Genomic DNA, 22960 nt, shown 5'->3' on the forward strand with positions numbered 1-22960 from the left:
ATGCTGTATTATTTTTTAGGACTAATTTTGTCTGTTGCTAATGTCGGCCGTTGTGTTTATTCCTTATTCCTCTTTTTTAATTACCCTGTATATCCTTATCCATTAGGTACTTATCTAGCCCATTCTTAAAGGTGTTGAACGAGTCCACCATTACTACTCTCTCCGGCAGGGAATTCCAAACATGTATTGTCCTTACTGTGAATAAACCTTTTCGTCTCTGTGTGTGAACTCTCCTCTCCTCTAACCTAAGCGAGTGTACACGTGACCTCTGCGATGAAAAAAAAACAGATCCCCCGCAAGCTCTGTGTATTGTCCCCCTTATAAATTTGTAAATGTTGATCATGTCCCCTCTTAGTCTCCTCTTTTCCAGTGTTAACATGCCTAGCCTAGCAAGCCTTTCCCCGTATTCCAGCGTCTCCAGCCCCTTAGTTTGGTCGCCCGCCTTTGGACCTTTTCTAGTTCCAGAATATCCTTTTTGTAGTATGGTGCCCAAAATTGTGCACAGTATTCAAGATGTGGCCTTACTAGGGATTTATATAATGGGAGTATAACACGCTCATCCCTTGCCTCAATTCTCCGCTTTATACATGCTAATAATAAGAATTTACTTACCGATAATTCTATTTCTCGTAGTCCGTAGTGGATGCTGGGGACTCCGTCAGGACCATGGGGAATAGCGGCTCCGCAGGAGACAGGGCACAAAAATAAAGCTTTAGGATTAGGTGGTGTGTACTGGCTCCTCCCCCCATGACCCTCCTCCAAGCCTCAGTTAGGATACTGTGCCCGGACGAGCGTACACAATAAGGAAGGATATTGAATCCCGGGTAAGACTCATACCAGCCACACCAATCACACCGTATAACTTGTGATCTGAACCCAGTTAACAGTATGACAAAACGTAGGAGCCTCTGAACAGACGGCTCACAACAATAACAACCCGAATTTGTTTGTAACAATAACTATGTACAAGTATTGCAGACAATCCGCACTTGGGATGGGCGCCCAGCATCCACTACGGACTACGAGAAATAGAATTATCGGTAAGTAAATTCTTATTTTCTCTAACGTCCTAAGTGGATGCTGGGGACTCCGTCAGGACCATGGGGATTATACCAAAGCTCCCAAACGGGCGGGAGAGTGCGGATGACTGCAGCACCGAATGAGAGAACTCAAGGTCCTCCTCAGCCAGGGTATCAAATTTGTAGAATTTTGCAAACGTGTTTGCCCCTGACCAAGTAGCAGCTCGGCAGAGTTGTAATGCCGAGACCCCCCGGGCAGCTGCCCAGGATGAGCCCACTTTCCTTGTGGAATGGGCCTTGACAGATTTAGGTTGTGGCAAGCCTGCCACAGAATGTGCAAGTTGAATTGTGCTACAAATCCAACGAGCAATCGTCTGCTTAGAAGCAGGAGCACCCATCTTGTTGGGTGCATACAATATAAACAGTGAGTCAGACTTTCTGACTCCCGCCGTTCTTGAAATATATATTTTCAATGCCCGGACCACGTCCAACAACTTGGAATCCTCCAAATCGTTAGTAGCCGCAGGCACCACAATAGGCTGGTTCAGGTGAAACGCTGACACCACCTTAGGCAGAAAATGAGGACGCGTCCGCAGTTCTGCCCTGTCCGTATGGAAAATCAGATATGGGCTCTTATATGATAAAGCCGCCAATTCTGATACTCTCCTGGCTGAAGCCAGGGCCAGTAGCATGGTTACTTTCCATGTAAGATACTTCAACTCCACCGATTTGAGCGGCTCAAACCAATGGGATTTGAGAAAATCCAAGACTACATTAAGATCCCACGGTGCCACTGGGGGCACAACCGGGGGCTGTATATGTAGTACTCCTTTTACAAAAGTCTGGACTTCAGGAACTGAAGCCAATTCTTTCTGGAAGAAAATCGACAGGGCCGAAATTTGAACCTTAATGGACCCCAATTTGAGGCCCATAGACAATCCTGTTTGCAGGAAATGTAGGAATCGACCCAGTTGAAATTCCTCCATGGGGGCCTTCCTGGCCTCACACCACGCAACATATTTTCTCCAAATGCGGTGATAATGTTGTGCAGTCACCTCCTTCCTGGCTTTTACCAGTGTAGGAATGACCTCTTCCGGAATGCCTTTTTCCCTTAGAATTCGGCGTTCAACCGCCATGCCGTCAAACGCAGCCGCGGTAAGTCTTGGAATAGACACGGTCCCTGCTGAAGCAGGTCCCGTCTTCGAGGTAGAGGCCACGGATCCTCCGTGAGCATCTCTTGAAGTTCCGGGTACCAAGTTCTTCTTGGCCAATCCGGAGCCACTAGTATCGTTCTTACTCCCTTTTGCCGTATAATTCTCAGTACTTTTGGTATGAGAGGCAGAGGAGGGAACACATACACTGACTGGAACACCCACGGTGTTACCAGAGCGTCCACAGCTATTGCCTGAGGGTCTCTTGACCTGGCGCAATACCTGTCCAGTTTTTTGTTGAGGCGGGACGCCATCATATCCACCATTGGTTTTTCCCAACGGTTCACAATCATGTGGAAGACTTCTGGATGAAGTCCCCACTCTCCCGGGTGTAGATCGTGTCTGCTGAGGAAGTCTGCTTCCCAGTTGTCCACTCCCGGAATGAATACTGCTGACAGTGCTATCACATGATCTTCCGCCCAGCAAAGAATCCTTGCAGCTTCTGCCATTGCTGTCCTGCTTCTTGTGCCGCCCTGTCTGTTTACGTGGGCGACTGCCGTGATGTTGTCCGACTGGATCAACACCGGCTGACCCTGAAGCAGGGGTTTTGCCAGACTTAGAGCATTGTAAATCGCTCTTAGCTCCAGTATATTTATGTGAAGAGACATCTCCAGGCTTGACCATACTCCCTGGAAGTTTCTTCCCTGTGTGACCGCTCCCCAGCCTCTCAGACTGGCATCCGTGGTCACCAGGACCCAGTCCTGTATGCCGAATCTGCGGCCCTCTAACAGATGAGCACTCTGCAACCACCACAGAAGAGACACCCTTGTCCGTGGCGATAAGGTTATCCGCTGATGCATCTGCAGATGCGATCCGGACCATTTGTCCAGCAGATCCCACTGAAAAGTTCGTGCGTGGAATCTGCCGAATGGAATCGCTTCGTAAGAAGCCACCATCTTTCCCAGGACTCTTGTGCATTGATGCACAGACACTGTCCCTGGTTTTAGGAGGTTCCTGACAAGTTCGGATAACTCCCTGGCTTTCTCCTCCGGAAGAAACACCTTTTTCTGAACCGTGTCCAGAATCATTCCCAGGAACAGCAGACGTGTCGTCGGGGTCAACTGAGATTTTGGAAAATTCAGAATCCACCCGTGTTGTTGCAGCATTAGTTGGGTTAGTGCTACTCCGTCCTCCAGCTGTTCTCTGGACCTTGCCCTTATCAGGAGATCGTCCAAGTAAGGGATAATTAATACGCCTCTTCTTCGCAGAAGAATCATCATTTCGGCCATTACCTTGGTAAAGACCCGAGGTGCCGTGGACAATCCAAACGGCAGCGTCTGCAACTGATAATGACAGTTTTGCACCACGAACCTGAGGTACCCTTGATGTGAAGGGCAAATTGGGACATGCAGGTAAGCATCCTTTATGTCCAGGGACACCATAAAGTCCCCTTCTTCCAGATTCGCTATCACTGCTCTGAGTGACTCCATCTTGAACTTGAATTTTTGTATGTACAGGTTCAAAGATTTCAGATTTAGAATAGGTCTTACCGAGCCGTCCGGCTTCGGTACCACAAATAGCGTGGAGTAATACCACTTTCCCTGTTGTAGGAGGGGTACCTTGACTATCACCTGCTGAGAAAACAGCTTGTGAATGGCTTCCAATACCGTCGCCCTGTCTGAGGGAGACGTTGGCAAAGCAGACTTTAGGAACCGGCGAGGGGGAGACTTCTCGAATTCCAACCTGTAACCCTGAGATACTACCTGCAGAATCCAGGGGTCCACCTGTGAGCAAGCCCACTGTGCGCTGAAATTCTTGAGTCGACCCCCCACCGCTCCTGAGTCCGCTTGTAAGGCCCCAGCGTCATGCTGAGGGCTTTGCAGAAACCTGGGAGGGCTTCTGTTCCTGGGCAGGGGCTGCTTGCTGCCCTCTCTTACCCCTTCCTCTGCCCCGAGGCAGATATGACTGTCCTTTTGTCCGCTTGTTCTTATAGGACCGAAAGGACTGCGGCTGAAAAGACGGTGTCTTTTTCTGTTGGGAGGGGGTCTGAGGTAAAAAGGTGGATTTTCCGGCAGTTGCCGTGGCCACCAGATCAGATAGACCGACGCCAAATAATTCCTCCCCTTTATACGGCAATACTTCCATATGTCGTTTGGAATCCGCATCACCTGACCACTGTCGCGTCCATAAACTCCTTCTGGCAGATATGGACATCGCATTTACTCTCGATGCCAGAGTGCAAATATCTCTCTGCGCATCTCGCATATAAAGGAAAGCATCCTTTAATTGCTCTATAGTCAATAAAATACTGTCCCTATCCAGGGTATCAATATTTTCAGTCAGGGAATCCAACCAGACGACCCCAGCACTGCACATCCAGGCTGAGGCGATGGCTGGTCGCAGTATAACACCAGTATGCGTGTATATACTTTTTAGGGTAGTTTCCAGTCTCCTATCCGCTGGATCCCTGAGGGCGGCCGTATCAGGAGACGGTAACGCCACTTGTTTTGATAAGCGTGTGAGCGCCTTATCCACCCTAGGGGGTGTTTCCCAGCGCGCCCTAACCTCTGGCGGGAAAGGGTATAATGCTAATAACTTTTTTGAAATTAGCATTTTTCTATCTGGGTTAACCCACGCTTCATCACATACATCATTTAATTCCTCTGATTCAGGAAAAACTACAGGTAGTTTTTTCACCCCCCACATAATACCCCTTTTTGTGGTACTTGCAGTATCAGAGATATGCAAAGCCTCCTTCATTGCCGTGATCATATAACGTGTGGCCCTACTTGAAAATACGTTTGTTTCATCACCGTCGACACTAGATTCAGTGTCTGGGTCTGGGTCGACCGACTGAGGTAAAGGGCGCTTTACAGCCCCTGACGGTGTCTGAGACGCCTGGGCAGGTACTAACTGGTTTGCCGGCCGTCTCATGTCGTCAACTGATTTTTGTAATGTGCTGACATTATCACGTAATTCCATAAACAAAGCCATCCATTCCGGTGTCGACTCCCTGGGGGGTGACATCACCATTATCGGCAATTGCTCTGCCTCCACACCAACATCGTCCTCATACATGTCGACACACACGTACCGACACACAGCAGACACACAGGGAATGCTCTTATCGAAGACAGGACCCCACTAGCCCTTTGGGGAGACAGAGGGAGAGTTTGCCAGCACACACCCAAGCGCTACAATATATATGGGAACAACCTTATATAAGTGTTGTTCCTTATAGCAGCTTAAGTATATCCAATATATCGCCAAAAAATGCCCCCCCTCTCTGTTTTACCCTGTTTCTGTAGTGCAGTGCAGGGGAGAGTCCTGGGAGCCTTCCTCACAGCGGAGCTGAGCAGGAAAATGGCGCTGTGTGCTGAGGAGAATAAGCCCCGCCCCCTATTTCGGCGGGCTTTCCTCCCGTAGTTTTAGATAACTGGCATGGGTTAAATACATACATATAGCCTCAATGGCTATATGTGATGTATTCTTTTGCCATAAGGTATTAAAATATTGCTGCCCAGGGCGCCCCCAGCAGCGCCCTGCACCCTCCGTGACCGCTTGGTGTGAAGTGTGTGACAACAATGGCGCACAGCTGCAGTGCTGTGCGCTACCTTCATGAAGACTGAAGAGCCTTCTGCCGCCTGTTTCCGGACCTTCAATCTTCAGCATCTGTAAGGGGGGTCGGCGGCGCGGCTCCGGGACGAACCCCAGGGTGAGACCTGTGTTCCGACTCCCTCTGGAGCTAATGGTGTCCAGTAGCCTAAGAATCCAATCCATCCTGCACGCAGGTGAGTTGAAATTCTCTCCCCTAAGTCCCTCGATGCAGTGAGCCTGTTGCCAGCAGGACTCACTGAAAATAAAAAACCTAAAAAACTTTTTCTAAGCAGCTCTTTAGGAGAGCCACCTAGATTGCACCCTGCTCGGACGGGCACAAAAACCTAACTGAGGCTTGGAGGAGGGTCATGGGGGGAGGAGCCAGTACACACCACCTAATCCTAAAGCTTTATTTTTGTGCCCTGTCTCCTGCGGAGCCGCTATTCCCCATGGTCCTGACGGAGTCCCCAGCATCCACTTAGGACGTTAGAGAAACCTAGTTAGCCTTCTTTGCTGCAATCCTACTTTTGGTACTGCTGCTTAATTTGCTATCTATGTGAACACATAGGTATTTTTCAGCACAGAATCCCCTAACTTTACCCCATTTAGTTATTTTTGTTCTTGCTACCAAAGTGCATTACCTTACACTTGTCTGTACTGAAGCTCATTCTCCATTTTGCTGCCCATGCTTCCAATTTTACTAAGTCATTCTGGAGAGACTCAGCATCTCCCTCCGTATTTATAACCTTACACAATTTGGTATCGTCTGCAAAAATTGACACCATGCTCTCTAGACCTACTGCTGGATAATTAATGAAAATGTTGAACAATAGTGGTCCAAGTACAGACCCTTGTGGCACACCACTTAGTACTTCAGTCCAATTTGAAAAAGTTCCATTTACCACAACGCGATGCTCCCTATTATCTAACCATTTTCTGACCCAAATGCATATTGTGCTCCCTAGCCCTAGTTCTTTTAACTTAAGTCTCATGTGCTGTACTGTGTCGAAAGCTTTAGTAAAGTCTAAAAATATTACATCCACCTCCTTACCCTGATCAAGGTTCGCACTGACTGTTTCATAAAAGCCTAATAAGTTTGATTGACATGATCTATCCTTCACAAATCCATGTTGATTCCTATTAATAACCTTATTGGCTTCAAGGAACTTCTGTATACTACCCCTTGGAATACCTTCCAGTGCTTTCCCCACTATAGATGTAAGACTAACTGGTTTATAATTACCTGGTTCAGCTTTACTTCCCTTTTTGAATATCGGCACTACTTCCGCTATATGCCAGTCTTTGGGAACTATGCCTGATGTAAGTGAGTCCTTGAAGATCAATAATAGTGATCTTGCTAGTTCAGAGGAAAAAGCTCCTTGAGAACCCTTGGATGAATTCCATCGGAAGCAGGTGACTTATTAATCTTAATTTTTTTTTAATTGGTCACAGACTACTTCCTCACTTAAATAAGCACTTAGCAGTGGGACATTATCCATGTTGAGATTGTGTGGTAATCCCTGCATCTGGTCCTCTCTTGTGAAGACCGATGAGAAAAACTTGTTTAATTTGTCCGCTATGTCATTATCGTTTTTGATTAAGACTCCCAGATTGTCCTTTAGAGGGCCTATACTCTCTTTTTTTTAATCTTTTGCTGTTGACATATTTAAAAAAAACCAATTGGGTTTCAATTGCTTTCCTTTGCTACTTGCTTTTCAGTTTCTACTTTAGCAGCTATTTCTTTTTTGCATATTTTGTTACAATCCTTATCGTGCTGGGATGACTCCATATGCCCGTCTGATTTGTATTTTTTTTTTGAATGCTTGCCTTTTTTTGCCCATTAGTTCCTTAAACTTTTTGTTAAGCCACATTGGTTTGGAATTTTTGGTTCTATGTTTGCTGCCCATGGGAAAAAATTTGCGAGTGTTATTAACGAGCAGTGATTTTAATACCTCCTATTTCTCCGTAGTGTTTTTTCCTTGAAACAAAATTTCCCATTCAATGTCCCTTAATGCTTCCCTCATCATGTCAAAGTTGGCTTTGCTAAAGTTCAGAGACCTAGTTGAGCCAATAAAGGACTGCTTATGAAAACTTATATTAAATGTGACCATATTGTGGTCGCTGTTTCCCATGGGCTCCCCTACTATAATATTTTATATCAATTCCCCATTGTTAGTTAATACCAGGTCTAAGATTGCATTGTACCTAGTTGGTTCCTCGATTAGTTGAAGTAGTTATCATTTAGTGTGTGTTTAAAAACATATTACCCCTAGCAGTATCACGAGTCATTTGTCGACTTTATCTCCGGATAGTTAAAATCTCCCATCACTATTACATCTCCTACTCCTGCTGCTTTTTCAATTTGCTTCAGTAACATTTCCTCATCAGACATATTAATACCAGGTGGCTTGTAGCATAGCCCTAATACTATCTTTTTTATTCCCTTACCCCCTCATGCAATTTCTACCCATAACGTCTCAACAGTATTTACAGTTCCCTCATGAATATCTTCCCGCATATCAGGTTTTAAAAACTGCTTTAAGTAAAGACATACCACTCCACCCCGTTTATTTAATCTGTCTCTCCTGAACAGCGTATAACCCTCTAGATTGACTGTCCAATCATGAGATTCGTCCCACCAAGTTTCAGTAATTCCTATATCATCATATCATATTGTTGCTTGCTGCAAGGACTTGTAGGGGTCAATTCTATTCGGCAACTAAAGAATAGCGCCGGGAATTAGCTCCCGACGCTATTCAATTCAGCTAAAGTTAAGTCGGCGATGTCCCGTTCTCGCCGACTTAACAGGTAGTTTTGTCGGGAGAACGGGCATTCTCCGACTTAACTACCCGGCGCGAGGCTGATTCCCGACAGAATGCACTTTTGTCGGGTTTCTTCTCTCATCCCCCGGGGATGAGAGAAGAATTCCCGACAATTGCGGGCAACTAGTAGCAGAATTGAATAGCGTCGGGAGCTAATTCCCGGCGCTATTCTTTAGTTGCCGAATAGAATTGACCCCGTAGTGTTACATACATACATTTAAGATAAGTACCCTAGTGCTAGGGACATCCTTTTCTATATGCAGTAATGATAACCCATAATTGTTGTTAGTTAGTGTTTTGGCAATACCTTTGGTAATACCCTTGTTCGTATCCATGTTAATACCCTTTCCGGTTGCTCTTTCCATACCCCCTTCTCCACCTCCATTTTGTTCACTACCTCCATCCCCACTGTTCTCACTGCATGACCCGTAGTTTCTAGCTAAACCCTCCCCCAGGCACCTAGTTTAAAAACTCTTCCAACCTTCTAACCATCCTTCCCCAACCCCCCCCCCCCACCCAGCACCGCAGCCCCCTCCTCATTCAGGTGCAATCGATCGCAGCAAAAAAAGATGGCTAGCGCGTGGCACAGGTAATATTTCAGAGAATATTACCTTAGATGTCCTTGCCTTTAGTTTCTGGCCTAAGTCCCTATAATCTTTCTTAAGGACATCCCACCTACCACTAACTTTGTCGTTGGTGCCAACATGCAACAAGACCGCCGGGTCTTTACCAGCACCTCCCAACAATCTTTCTACCCAGACCGTGATGTGCCGCACCCGAGCGCCCGGGAGACAGACTGTAGGGTGATCACGGTCCCGGTAGCAGATTGCTCTATCTTTCTTCCTGATAATAGAATCCCCTACCACCACATTCTGACTAGGTACCTCACTTTCTTTTGTCCCATCAGTGACGGAAGGACCGCTCCTCCGGATGCTAGAGGGAACAATCTCCTCCAGCCCCGTCATTTCTTCACTACCATCCACCGAAGCTTCGTCCAATCAGGCAAATTTGTTGGGGTTTGGTAGTTCAAAGATGTCCTGTCTCCCCCTCTTTTTCTTCCTTCTATGACCCAGCTGGGTACCTGTTCGTCCTCATCTACCGGTGTCCCCCTCTGCAACTCCTCCGCCGTTCTAGCTAAGCTTTGCTCGAGACTGTGAATATGCTTCAGTCGCGTAACGGTTTGCTCAAGATCAGTTACCTGGGCTTCCAGGGCAACCGTTCGCACACACCTCGCGCAGATGTATTCACACTGGGACAGTTGCTCCAGGTGCGCATACATCTTGCACGACATGCATTGAGTGAGATTCTCAATCATGGCCCCACCCATTTTGAAGCTTAACTCCCTGTTACCTTTAGAAAAACAATACAAACTATGCAATACAATACTATAGCCTAGCTGTGGAGAAAAACAATATTCAACAACAGTACAGTAATTGAAAAATCAGAAGAATGTGTGACAGAGGAGAGACACAATATTCACAACAGAGCAGTAACTGATGTTCAAATAATTCAATGTACAGTAAAATACTTTTACTCAACCCAAGATCATTAACCATACTACCACAATGTACATCTCTTCGCTCATCTCAGAATATCTCTCAACCTGACCTCTCCGCTCTTCACAAGATCTACATCTCTCATCCACACTCATTACTTTCTTCGGGCTGCACCCACTCTGTGGAATGCACTACCATGTACAATACGACTCTCCACTAGACTCCAAACGTTCCTTGAAAACTCACCTCTTCAGGCTCTCACATTACAGAACCACTCACTCAACCTTCATAAGCTATCCGATCCGATTATATCTCCACTGTACAGTCCGCACATACTGTATACTCCACATATTTTCTCTTCACTTTCCCTTCCTTCTGACCCTGGTTCATCATTGTTGTGATGTGATATCATGCAACCCATCCAGAACCTTTGCAATCCAGTGGACAAATATGTGATAGCGCCTATCCTTGTGTATACAATGCCTATTTCCCAATAGATTGTAAGCTTGTGCGCAGGGCCTTCCTACCTCTGTGACTGTTTATTACCCAGTTTTAATTTATCAGCGTGTCCAATTGTAAAGCGCAACGGAATTTGCTGCGCTATAAAAGAAAATGTTAATAAATAATAATTAAAAATACAATCAGTACAATCAAATGAATGTGTAAAGGTGGAATGTGTGGAAGGTGTCACAGTGCTGATACTTACGAATCCGGAGAGTGCCTGGACCTCCTGCAGGAGCACCCACCCGCTCACTGGTCACAGCTCCCGCTCCTGGCACCGTTCCTGCAGTTGATCACTGGTCACAGCTCCCGGCTGCACCGCATCCCTTCCTCTCTACTGCCGGTCAGCCTTACAAGCGCCCACACACTGCCGCTACCGCTCTGGCTACCAGCACCTCTCCGTCCCTGCCGCCACTTGCGGCTCCTCGATCACTGACCCCCGGCTCCGGTTTCCGGCACCAGTCTCCCCGGTCGCGGCCCCCAGCAACCCGCTCCCGGCCCCAGTCTCCTTCCGTGCACGCGCTCGCGCACCGTCAATCTCACTGCCGGTCCCAGCACTTCCGGATTCCGGTCCCGACGGTCGGCGTCTCAGCGTCTCCAGCGTACATGTGAGAGGTCTTGTCAGAACTGTAATATAGATACAGAGGGGGGAATTAAAATGTCTGAAAAGTCGGTTGTCTGTTTTTTCCTATCTAATAGACAGGGAAAAACAGACACCCAACCGACTTTTCAGACATTTGAATTCCCCCCAGAGACTCTAATAGCTACTAGTATACATATACAAATACACAGTTTACTCCTAAATATATAAAACTATATACCTGGGAATTCATGCCAAATGTTTAACATGTATAACTTTCTGTAGAGAAATCATTTCTGCAAGAGGTTTCAGGGTCATCAGAAGGAATGGTAAACAGATTAATAGTGAATATTTTATGTATATATATATATATATATATATAAAGTTATTATACTCTTCTGTTGCTTCGTTCAATCCATCTATAGATTGAACAAATTTAGATTAAACATCCAATTCAATTCTTACCTACATAGGCCTAGAAATGTGTCCCCTCTGTGTGTAAGTGCCAGGAAAGTCTTTCAACACTTGTAATCTGAATATTGTTCTAGTCACTGTCACTGATATTTAATAAATTAAAGTATTGAGATACTGTACTGTCAAGACCTTATTATATTTCTGTAATGTTCTGTGAATCAACATGAAAGATTATGCAAGGGTACAAAGACAGGAGAAAAAAATCTTTTGGATGGGCGCTCTTTGAAATATTAATGAAATTAGAATCTATCTTTTCAATAGTATAAAAACAGCAGGATTTTGCTGAAAGAAATGAAAGAATCCCTCCAAAGATTGTTTTGACCAAATAATTATTGAACAGCTGCTGTACATAAAGTTGCAAATCATTTGTTGGCTTCTATTAGATGTGCCAGCCTAGGCAGAACTATGCTCTTTACATAACATGTATGTTTTCTGGACTTTCCAGTGCCACAGAACGCTGTGGCACCTTACTGTACACACAATAATGATACTTATGAGGACTCTTTGTAGGCTATGGCCAGCGGGCTGAGAACTGCTATTCTTGGGCTATCACTGGCCAAATAATAATATATATTTGTTTATTATTTCTTAAATAAATCTATTGTTTATTAAAATAGATGGTACAGTACAGACTGATAAATTGAAAACATTATAAACTAATGTTTGAATGCTAAAGATATAAATATTCCTGTTTTAGTGGCTATCTCCTAATTATTATTTTATTTTCTGATTTTTAGCTTTCAGATGGAGCTGACTTCGAAAGAGCGAATTGTTCAGTTTACAGGTTTCAGGGATACGGAGAGAGAAGAATTGATTAAACTGACCTGCAAGCTGCCCTGTATATCTATTGATTCTGAGGTGAGAGAGTTTTATATTTTTTTAGTATTTCCTACTTCCTTATCATAAACAAGCTGGCAGACAATTTAGATATAGGAGGTAACAGATATAAGAGAGACCTATAGATAGTAATATGAGTAGAAACAATAAAATATTAACAATAGTAACATAAAATTTAAAGAGGGAGACAGGGGCGGATCTCCCAGAGGCAAATAAGACACCTGCTGCATGTACAGCAGCGCCTACGTGGTTCACAGTAGGATCCATGTGTGACCGCTGCTGTAGAGTTATTCAGCTCTGTCCCAGGAGCCCTGCTAACACCTGCAACAGGGGGAAGGGCAGCTCCCGCCTGGTACCGGCAGCCTGTACTACAGCAAGCAGCGGTGCACCCGCTGCTGCTAGACTGATAGGTGGGACCCACCAGTGAAAGCTGATTCTGCATACTGCAGACGGCTGACTCGTGAGTCTAACTCTGACCCCCAGGCTGTTGTCACACAGAGTAGCTGGAGCCCTGCCGATTTACTGTGGGCTTCGGTCCCTGTAGACCAGCTAAGAGTGCTATCTGTATATACGCACACACACACTCACGCATACACCATATTTGTTTTCCCATTTTCTCTAGCATCCATAAGGGATATTGGGGGAATCTAGTACGATGGGGTATAGATGGGGTCCATAGGAGCCAGTGCACTTTAAATTTCTTCAACTGGGTGTGCTGGCTCCTCCCCTCTATGCCCCCTCCCACAGGCAGTTTAGAAAAAAGTACCCTCCGGAGATGATGCACACTCTGGAGCTCCAGAGAGTTTTTCTTCAGTTTATTTTCAATCTTTGTTATTTTTGGGCATACCTGCACCGTGGAAGTTTTAGGGGGGACGGTCATCGGCCTTGCGAGATGTCAGAGCCACTTCCCCGCTGCAGGACCACCGTCCTGAGAGGTACACTGCGCCTTAGCGGTCACAATCGCAGCAAGCCGCACATCCCTAACATTGCCTGAAGGTGACAACAGTTGTGAGTACAAACTGGGAGCCCCGCTAGGGGGTCCCCCAGTTCTAGGTGTGGGAAAAACGCAGGGGCGGCATACGGGACCCTCCTGGGGGGGACCCACTATAGCCCCCTGTGTATTCTGGCAAGCGGTTGTGAAAACAGGTATTTATATTATGTTTCTCTTACGTCCTAGAGGTTGCTGGGGACTCCGTAAGGACCATGGGGAATAGACGGGCTCCGCAGGAGACATGGGCACTAAAAAAGAACTTTAGCTATGGGTGTGCACTGGCTCCTCTCTCTTTGCCCCTCCTCCAGACCTCAGTTTAATACTGTGCCCAGAGGAGACTGGGTGCATTACAGGGAGCTCTCCTGAATTTCCTGAAAGAAAGTATTTTGTTAGGTTTTTTATTTTCAGGGAGACCTGCTGGCAACAGGCTCCCTGCATCGTGGGACTGAGGAGAGAGAAGCAGACCTACTTAAATGCTAGGCACTGCTTCTTAGGCTACTGGACACCATTAGCTCCAGAGGGAGTCAGAACGCAGGTCTCCCCTAGCGGTTCGTCACGGAGCCGCGCCGCCGTCCTCTTCGCAGAGCCGGAAGATAGAAGCTGGGTGAGTATAGGAAGACAGAAGACTTCAAAGGCAGCAGAAGACTTCAGATCTTCAGTGAGGTAACGCGCAGTGGTAACGCTGCGCGCCATTGCTCCCACACAGAACACACACAGTGGGCACTGTTGGGTGTAGGGCGCGGGGGGGGGGGGGTACCCTGGGCAGCAATGTATACCTCTAGGACTGGCTATAAGTATATATACACTAAATTGTGTTCTTTTTAGAGTATCGCCGCCAGTTTTGTTTAAAAGAGCGGGACCGAAGCCCGCCACTGAGGAGCGGGGCTTCTCCCTCAGCACTCACCAGCGCCATTTTCTCCACAGCACACGCTGAGAAGCTGGCTCCCCGGACTCTCCCCTGCTGATCACCGGTGACAGAGGGTTTTAAAGAAGGGGGGGCACATAATTTGGCGCAGTGAATATATAAAGAGCGCTGTATCTGGGTAATTTTTTCCAGGGTTATTGGCACTGGGTGTGTGCTGGCATACTCTCTCTCTCTGTCTCTCCAAAGGGCCTTGTGGGGGAATTGTCTCCAGATTAGACCTTTCCCTGAGTGTGTGGTGTGTCGGTACGTGCGTGTCGGCATGTCTGAAGCAGAAGGCTCTCCTAGGGATGAGGTGGAGCGCATGAGTGTGGTGTCTCCGTCGGCAACGCCGACACATGACTGGATGGATATGTGGAATATTTTAAATGCAAATGTGAATTTATTGCACAAACGTTTGGACAAAGCAGAGTGCAGGGACAGTACAGAGGGTCATACCCTGCCTTTCCCTATGTCACAGGGGCCTTCTGGGTCTCAAAAACGCCCACTTTCTCCGGTAGTTGACACAGTTACCGACACGGATTCTGAATCCAGTGTCGATTATGATGATGCGAGGTTGCAGCCAAAATTGGCAAAGAGTATTCATTATATGATTATTGCTATAAAGGATGTACTGCATATTATAGATGACCCCGCGGTGCCTAATCCAAAGATCCACATGTTTAAAGAAAAGAAGCCTGAGGTTACTTTTCCACCTGCTTTTGAATTAAATGAGTTATTTGAAAGTGCTTGGGAAACTCCAGACAAGAAGCTGCAGATTCCCCAAAGGATTCTTATGGCGTATCCTTTCCCGATCAAGGACAGGATACGGTGGGAATCCTCCCCAAGGGTGGACAAAGCGTTGACGCGCCTTTCCAAAAAGGTGGCGCTGCCATCTCAGGATACCGCTGCCCTCAGGGATCCTGCTGATCGCAAGCAGGAAACTACCTTGAAGTCAATTTACACACATACCGGTACATTACTCAGGCCGGCGATAGCATCGGCTTGGGTTTGTAGCGCTGTAATAGCGTGGACCGATACCGTATCTGCTTATATGGATAAGGAAACTATTTTATTGACCCTGGGCCATATTAAGGATGCGGTCCTTTATATGAGAGAGGCTCAGAGGGATGTAGGCATACTGGGGTCCAGAGCGAACGCTATGGCGATTTCTGCCAGGCGAGCACTGTGGACCCGACAGTGGACGGGTGATGCCGACTCGAAACGGCATATGGAACTTTTGCCTTACAAGGAGGAGGAATTGTTTGGGGAAGGTCTCGCGGACCTAGTTTCTACGGCTACTGCAGGTAAATCATCTTTTTTACCTTATGTTTCCTCACAGCCTAAGAAAGCGCCACATTATCAGATGCAGTCCTTTCGGTCGCATAAATCCAAGAGAGCTCGGGGATCTTCCTTTCTTGCCAGAGGTAAGGGCAAGGGGAAAAAGCTGCCAGCTACAGCCAGTTCCCAGGAACAAAAGTCCTACCCGGCTTATACTAAACCCACCGCATGACGCTGGGGCTCCGCGGGAGGAGTCCGCTCCTGTGGGGGCACGTCTTCGTCTTTTCAGCCAGGTCTGGGTTCACTCTCAGGTGGATCCCTGGGCAATAGACATTGTTTCCCAGGGGTACAAGCTGGAATTCGAAGAGGTGCCTCCTCGCCGGTTTTTCAAATCGGCACTGCCGACTTCTTCCCCAGAGAGGGAGGTAGTTTTAGCAGCAATTCAAAAGTTGTGCCTTCAACGAGTGGTGGTAAAAGTTCCCCTGCTGCAGCAGGGGATGGGCTATTACTCAACCCTGTTTGTGGTCCCGAAACCGGACGGTTCGGTCAGACCCATTCTGAATTTAAAATCCTTAAACCTATACTTAAAGAGGTTCAAGTTCAAGATGGAATCGCTCAGAGCGGTCATCGCAAGTCTGGAAGGGGGAGATTATATGGTGTCCCTAGACATAAAGGATGCATACCTTCATGTCCCCATTTATCAACCTCATCAGGCGTTCCTGAGATTTGTGGTACAGGATTGTCATTACCAATTTCAGACGTTGCCGTTTGGGCTTTCCACGGCCCGAGGATTTTTACCAAATTAATGGTAGAGATGATGGTGCTCCTGCGCAAGCAGGGTGTCACAATTTTCCCATACTTGGACGATCTCCTGATAAAAGCAAGATCGAGAGAACAGTTGCTGGACAGCGTATCAGTCTCCCTGAGGGTGTTGCAACAACACGGTTGGATTCTAAATCTACCAAAGTCACAGTTAGTTCCAACGACCCGATTGCCTTTCTTAGGCATGATTCTGGACACGGAACAAAAGAGGGTTTTTCTCCCGATGGAAAAGGCCCAGGAACTTCAGAGGTTGGTCAGGGACCTGTTAAAGCCAGACAGGGTGTCGGTACATCACTGCACTCGAGTGCTGGGAAAAATGATGGCATCTTACGAGGCCATTCTATTCGGCAGGTTCCATGCCAGGACTTTTCAGTGGGACCTTCTGGACAAGTGGTCCGGGTCACATCTACAGATTCATCAGATGATCCGCCTGTCCCCCAGGGCCAGGGTATCTCTCCTGTGGTGGCTGCAGAGTGCTCACCTTCTAGAGGGTCGCAGGTTCGGCATTCAGGACTGGGTTCTGGTGACCACGGACGCGAGCCTCCGAGGATGGGGAGCAGTCACACAGGGAAGAAACTTTCAAGGTCTGTGGTCAAGCCAGGAGGCTTGTCTACACATCAACGTTCTGGAATTAAGGGCCATATACAACGGTCTTCGTCAGGCGGAGACCTTACTTCGAGGTCTACCGGTTCTGATTCAGACAACATCACAGCAGTGGCTCATGTAAACCGCCAAGGCGGCACAAGGAGCCGAGTGACAATGGCAGAAGCCTCAAGGATTCTTCGATGGGCGGAGAGTCATGTAAGCGCTCTGACAGCAGTCTTCATTCCGGGAGTGGACAACTGGGAAGCAGACTTCCTAAGCAGACACGATCTGCATCCAGGAGAGTGGGGACTTCATCAGGATGTCTTTGCAGAGATTGCAAGTCAGTGGGGACTGCCTCAAATAGACATGATGGCTTCACGCCTCAACAAGAAACTTCCGAGATATTGTGCCAGGTCAAGGGACCCTCAGGCGGTTGCAGTGGACGCACTGGTGACACCGTGGGTGTTTCAGTCGGTCTATGTGTTCCCTCCTCTTCCTCTCATCTCAAAGATACTGAGAATCATAAGATGAAGAGGGATTCAGACAATTCTCATTGTTCCAGATTGGCTTCGAAGGGCCTGGTATCCGGATCTACAGGAAATGCTCACCGAAGATCCGTGGCCTCTTCCTCTCAGGGAAGACCTGTTACAACAAGGGCCCTGTCTGTTCCAGGACTTACCGCGACTGCGTTTGACGGCATGGCGGTTGAACGCAGGATCCTAGCGGAGAAGGGCATTCCAGAAGAGGTCATTTCTACTCTGTTAAAGGCTAGGAAGGAGGTGACATCGAAACATTATCACCGTATCTGGAGGAAGTATGTGTCTTGGTGCGAAGCCAAGACTGCTCCTCCGGAAGAATTCCATCTGGGCCGTTTTCTCCACTTCCTGCAAACTGGAGTGAATTTGGGCCTGAAGTTAGGCTCCATTAAGGTTCAGATTTCGGCCCTATCCATTTTGTTTCAAAAGGAATTGGCTTCTCTTCCAGAGGTCCAGACTTTCGTGAAAGGGGTGCTGCATATCCAGCCTCCTTTTGTGCCTCCAGTGGCACCTTGGGACCTTAACGTGGTGTTACGGTTTCTTAAGTCTCACTGGTTTGAACCTCTTCAAACAGTTGAATTTAAGTATCTCACTTGGAAAGTGGTCATGTTATTGGCCTTGGCTTCGGCGCGGCGAGTGTCGGAGTTGGCGGCTTTGTCTCACAAAAGCCCTTAACTGATTTTCCATGTGGACAGAGCTGAGTTGCGGACTCGTCCTAAATTTTTGCCTAAGGTGGTTTCTTCCTTTCATATGAACCAACCTATGGTGGTGCCTGTGGCTACAAGGGACGTGGAGGATTCCGAGTCCCTGGATGTGGTCAGGGCATTGAAAATTTATGTGGCCAGAACGGCTCGGGTTAGGAAAACGGAGGCCCTGTTTATCCTGTATGTAGCCAACAAGGTTGGCGCTCCTGCGTTTAAGCATACTATTGCTCGCTGGATCTGTAGCACGATTCAGCAGGCTCATTCCATGGCTGGATTGCCGTTACCGAATTCGGTAAAGGCCCATTCCACTAGGAAGGTGGGCTCTTCTTGGGCGGCTGCCCGGGCGTCTCGGCATTACAACTTTGCCGAGCGGCTACTTGGTCGGGTTCAAACACTTTTGCTAAATTCTACAAGTTTGATACCCTGGCTGATGAGGACCTAATGTTTGCTCATTCGGTGCTGCAGAGTCATCCGCACTCTCCCGGCCGTTTTGGAGCTTTGGTATAATCCCCATGGTCCTTACGGAGTCCCCAGCATCCTCTAGGACGTAAAAGAAAATAAGATTTTAAACCTACCGGTAAATCTTTTTCTCCTAGTCCGTAGAGGATGCTGGGCGCCCGTCCCAGTGCGGACAACATCCTGCAAGACTTGTATATAGTTGTTGCTTACATAAGGGTTATGTTTCATTTGGATCAGTTTTGGACTGATACTGGTTTTGTTTCATACTGGTTTTGTTTCATACTGTTGACTGGTTCGTATATTCCATGTTATACGGTGTGAATGGTGTGGCTGGTATGAATCTTGCCCTTGGATTTCCAAAATCCTTTCCTCGTGCTGTCCGTCTCCTCTGGGCACAGTTTCTCTAACTGAGGTCTGGAGGAGGAGCATAGAGGGAGGAGCCAGTGCACACCCATACCTAAAGTTCTTTTTTAGTGCCCATGTCTCCTGCGGAGCCCGTCTATTCCCCATGGTCCTTACGGAGTCCCCAGCATCCTCTACGGACTAGGAGAAAAAGATTTACCGGTAGGTTTAAAATCTTATTTTTACACCAAAAGGAGACATTTGCCAGTATAAATAAGTGTATAACTCCGGCGCCATTGCAAGGGGCGGAGCTACCTCAGAGTGGGACCTGCGCTTCTTGGCCCCTTCCTCTGCTTCCAGCAGCAGCAGCAGGCTCACAGGTCCTCCAACACTCCAGATACATATAGAGGTGTTAGGGGGGTAGAGCAACTATTATACTTGTAAAACTGAGTCACAGTATAAAGTTACAGCCTGCAGTTTTCCTGAGTCTGCTAGGCTTCTTGTGCATGTCATTATCTCTGGGTCTCCTACTCACATACCAATCGTGGGCAGGCTTGCTTGTATAGTGTCTGTTTGGTGTGTGTGAGAGTTTGTCTCCTGTGAATATGGTAAACACCATTGATGCACCTGTAGATCCCTCCCCCCCCCCCCCCCCCCGTCTCATGAACAATGTAGCAAGTCCTCACAGGCTTGTGAGGAGGCTGGTGGGGAGGTGCAGCAGCCATCCTGGTTAAACTCCCTGGATGGCGGACATGTTCTCTCAGCCCTCTGCAAATAGTCATAAGATACAGCAACTGTAGCAGGCTGTATAGCAGACCTGGCTGCAAGAGGCAAAGGACAGACCCTTCTCCCTAGCTCTGGGCCACATACACGTGTGCTGCCTGCTTACTCTCGGTAACTGATGAAGAGGGACAGAAGGAAGGGGGGGGGATGCACCCTATTATTGAGGATTCTTCTCCTGTACAAGGGCTTGAGCCACTCTTACTTGCTATCAGGGATGTGTTAAAACTCCCAGTAGAAGACAATGCAGTAAAACAGTCGTTTCTCTGACGTCCTAGTGGATGCTGGGTACTCCGTAAGGACCGTGGGGAATAGACGGGCTCCGCAGGAGACTGGGCACTCTTTAAAGAAAGATTAGGTACTATATCTGGTGTGCACTGGCTCCTCCCTCTATGCCCCTCCTCCAGACCTCAGTTAGAATCTGTGCCCGGCCAGAGCTGGATGCACTTAGTGGGCTCTCCTGAGTTCACTGAAAAAGAAAGTATTTGTTAGGTTTTTTATTTTCAGTGAGATCTGCTGGCAACAGACTCACTGCTACGTGGGACTTAGGGGAGAGAAGCAAACCTACCTGCTTGCAGCTAGCTTGTGCTTCTAAGGCTACTGGACACCACTAGCTCCAGAGGGATCGAACACAGGGCCCGACCTCGATCGTCCGTTCCCGGAGCCGCGCCGCCATCCCCCTTGCAGAGCCAGAAGACGGAAGATTCCAGAGAAAATCGGCGGCTGAAGACTCCGGTCTTCAATAAGGTAGCGCACAGCACTGCAGCTGTGCGCCATTGCTCCCACAGCACACCACACGCTCCGGTCACTGGTGGGTGCAGGGCGCTGGGGGGGAGGGGCGCCCTGGGCTGCAATTAGTATACCTTACTTGGCAAAATGCACATAATACAGTTCTAAACTGTATATGTGCCTAATCCCCCGCCATAAATATTATTAAAAAAGCGGGAGAAGCCTGCCGCTGAAGGGGCGGGGCTATCTTCCTCAGCACAGCCAGCGCCATTTTCTCTTCACAGCTCCGCTGAAAGGAAGCTCCCCAGGCTCTCCCCTGTAGTATACACTACGGAAAGGGTAAAAAAGAGAGGGGGGGCACATAAATTTAGGCGCAATTGTGATAATAAGCAGCTATTGGGGGAAAATTCACTTTGTATTAGTGTAAATCCCTCTGTTATATAGCGCTCTGGTGTGTGCTGGCATACTCTCTCTCTGTCTCCCCAAAGGACTTTGTGGGGTCCTGTCCTCAGTCAGAGCATTCCCTGTGTGTGTGTGCGGTGTGTCGGTACGGCTGTGTCGACATGTTTGATGAGGACGCTTACGTGGAGGCGGAGCAGGAGCCGATAAGTGTGATGTCTCCCCCTGCGGGGGCCGACACCAGAGTGGATGGATATGTGGAAGGTATTAACCGACAGTATCAACTGCTTGCATAAAAGGTTCGATGACGTAACAGCTTTGGGACAGCCGGCATCTCAGCCCGCGCCTGCCCAAGCGTCTCAGAGGCCATCCGGGGCTCAAAAACGCCCGCTACCTCAGATGGCAGACACAGATGTCGACACGGAGTCTGACTCCAGTGTCGACGAGGATGAGACAAATGTACAATCCACAAGGGCCATCCGATGCATGATTATGGCAATGAAAAATGTGTTGCACATTTCTGACATTAACCCAGTTACCACAAAAAAGAGTATTATGTTTGGGGAGAAAAAGCAGCCAGTGACTTTTCCCCCATCTGATGAGTTAAATGAATTGTGTGAAGAAGCGTGGTGTTCCCCAGATAAGAAACTAGTGATTTCTAAGCGGTTACTAATGGTGTACCCTTTCCCGCCAACGGATAGGTTACGCTGGGAGACATCCCCTAGGGTGGACAAGGCGCTCACACGCTTATCAAAAAAGGTGGCACTGCCGTCTCAGGATACGGCCGCCTTAAAGGAGCCTGCAGATAGAAAGCAGGAGGCTATCCTGAAGTCTGTGTATACACACTCAGGTACTATACTGCGACCTGCTATTGCTTCAGCATGGATGTGTAGTGCTGCAGCAGCATGGTCTGATTCCCTGTCAGATAACATTGATTCCCTTGACAGGGATACTATTTTGCTAACCATAGAGCATATTAAAGACGTAGTCTTATATATGAGGGATGCACAGAGGGACATTTGCCGGCTGGCATCTAGAATTAATGCAATGTCCATTTCTGCCAGGAGAGTATTATGGACTCGGCAGTGGACAGGTGATGCTGATTCTAAAAGGCACATGGAAGTTTTGCCTTATAAGGGTGAGGAATTGTTTGGGGACGGTCTCTCGGACCTCGTGTCCACAGCAACAGCTGGGAAGTCGACCTTTTTACCTCAGGTTCCCTCACAGCCTAAGAAAGCACCGTATTATCAAGTACAGTCCTTTCGGCCCCAGAAAGGCAAGCGGGTCAGAGGCGCGTCCTTTCTGCCCAGAGGCAGGGGTAGAGGGTAAAAGCTGCACCAGACAGCCAGTTCCCAGGAACAAAAATCCTCCCCTGCTTCCATTAAGTCCACTGCATGACGCTGGGGCTCCACAGGTGGAGCCAGGTGCGGTGGGGGCCCGTCTCCGGAACTTCAGCGACCAGTGGGTTCGCTCACAGGTGGATCTCTGGGTTCTACAAGTGGTATCTCAGGGATACAAGCTGGAGTTCGAGACGTCTCCCCCTCGCCGTTACCTCAAATCAGCCTTGCCAGCTACTCCCAAGGAAAGGGAGGTAGTACTGGCGGCAATTCACAAGCTGTACCTCCAGCAGGTGATAATCAAAGTTCCCCTCCTTCAACAGGGACGGGGTTACTATTCCACAATGTTTGTGGTACCGAAACCAGACTGTTCGGTGAGACCCATTCTAAATTTGAAATCCTTGAACACTTATATAAGGAAGTTCAAGTTCAAAATGGAATCGCTCAGAGCGGTTATTGCAAGCCTGGAAGAGGGGGATTTTATGGTATCACTGGACATCAAGGATGCTTACCTACATGTCCCAATTTACCCACCTCACCAGGAGTACCTCCGATTTGTGGTACAGGACTGCCATTACCAATTCCAGACGTTGCCGTTTGGTCTGTCCACGGCACCG

At 47.8% G+C, this 22960-nt stretch overlaps 2 protein-coding genes across 6 annotated transcripts in view; one reads left to right on the forward strand and one right to left on the reverse strand.

The window, feature by feature from the left end:
* KIAA0825 (KIAA0825 ortholog) overlaps positions 1–10882 on the reverse strand; it is a 712480-nt gene extending 701598 nt beyond the window's left edge. Inside the window, exon 1 of one of the 2 annotated variants that reach the window (XR_010247310.1) lies at positions 10792–10882. The gene's annotated coding sequence lies outside the window, so the exon portion shown is untranslated. The remainder of the gene's footprint in view (positions 1–10791) is intronic. The other variant, XM_063964012.1, reaches the window with a different exon arrangement.
* The window catches only part of SLF1 (SMC5-SMC6 complex localization factor 1), a 382477-nt gene that overhangs the window by 57074 nt on the left and 302443 nt on the right, over positions 1–22960 (forward strand). The window contains exons 1-2 of one of the 4 annotated variants that reach the window (XM_063964013.1): positions 11114–11194; positions 12378–12498. In XM_063964013.1, coding sequence (XP_063820083.1) covers positions 12385–12498 — 114 coding nt within the window. In that variant the 5' untranslated portion in view covers positions 11114–11194; positions 12378–12384. Of the gene's footprint in view, positions 1–11113; positions 11202–11275; positions 11496–12377; positions 12499–22960 lie in introns of those variants that run through there. The other 3 variants (XM_063964015.1, XM_063964016.1, XM_063964017.1) reach the window with 3 other exon arrangements.

This window comes from Pseudophryne corroboree, chromosome 1 (assembly GCF_028390025.1).
Source record: "Pseudophryne corroboree isolate aPseCor3 chromosome 1, aPseCor3.hap2, whole genome shotgun sequence".
Taxonomy (NCBI): Eukaryota; Metazoa; Chordata; class Amphibia; order Anura; family Myobatrachidae; genus Pseudophryne; species Pseudophryne corroboree.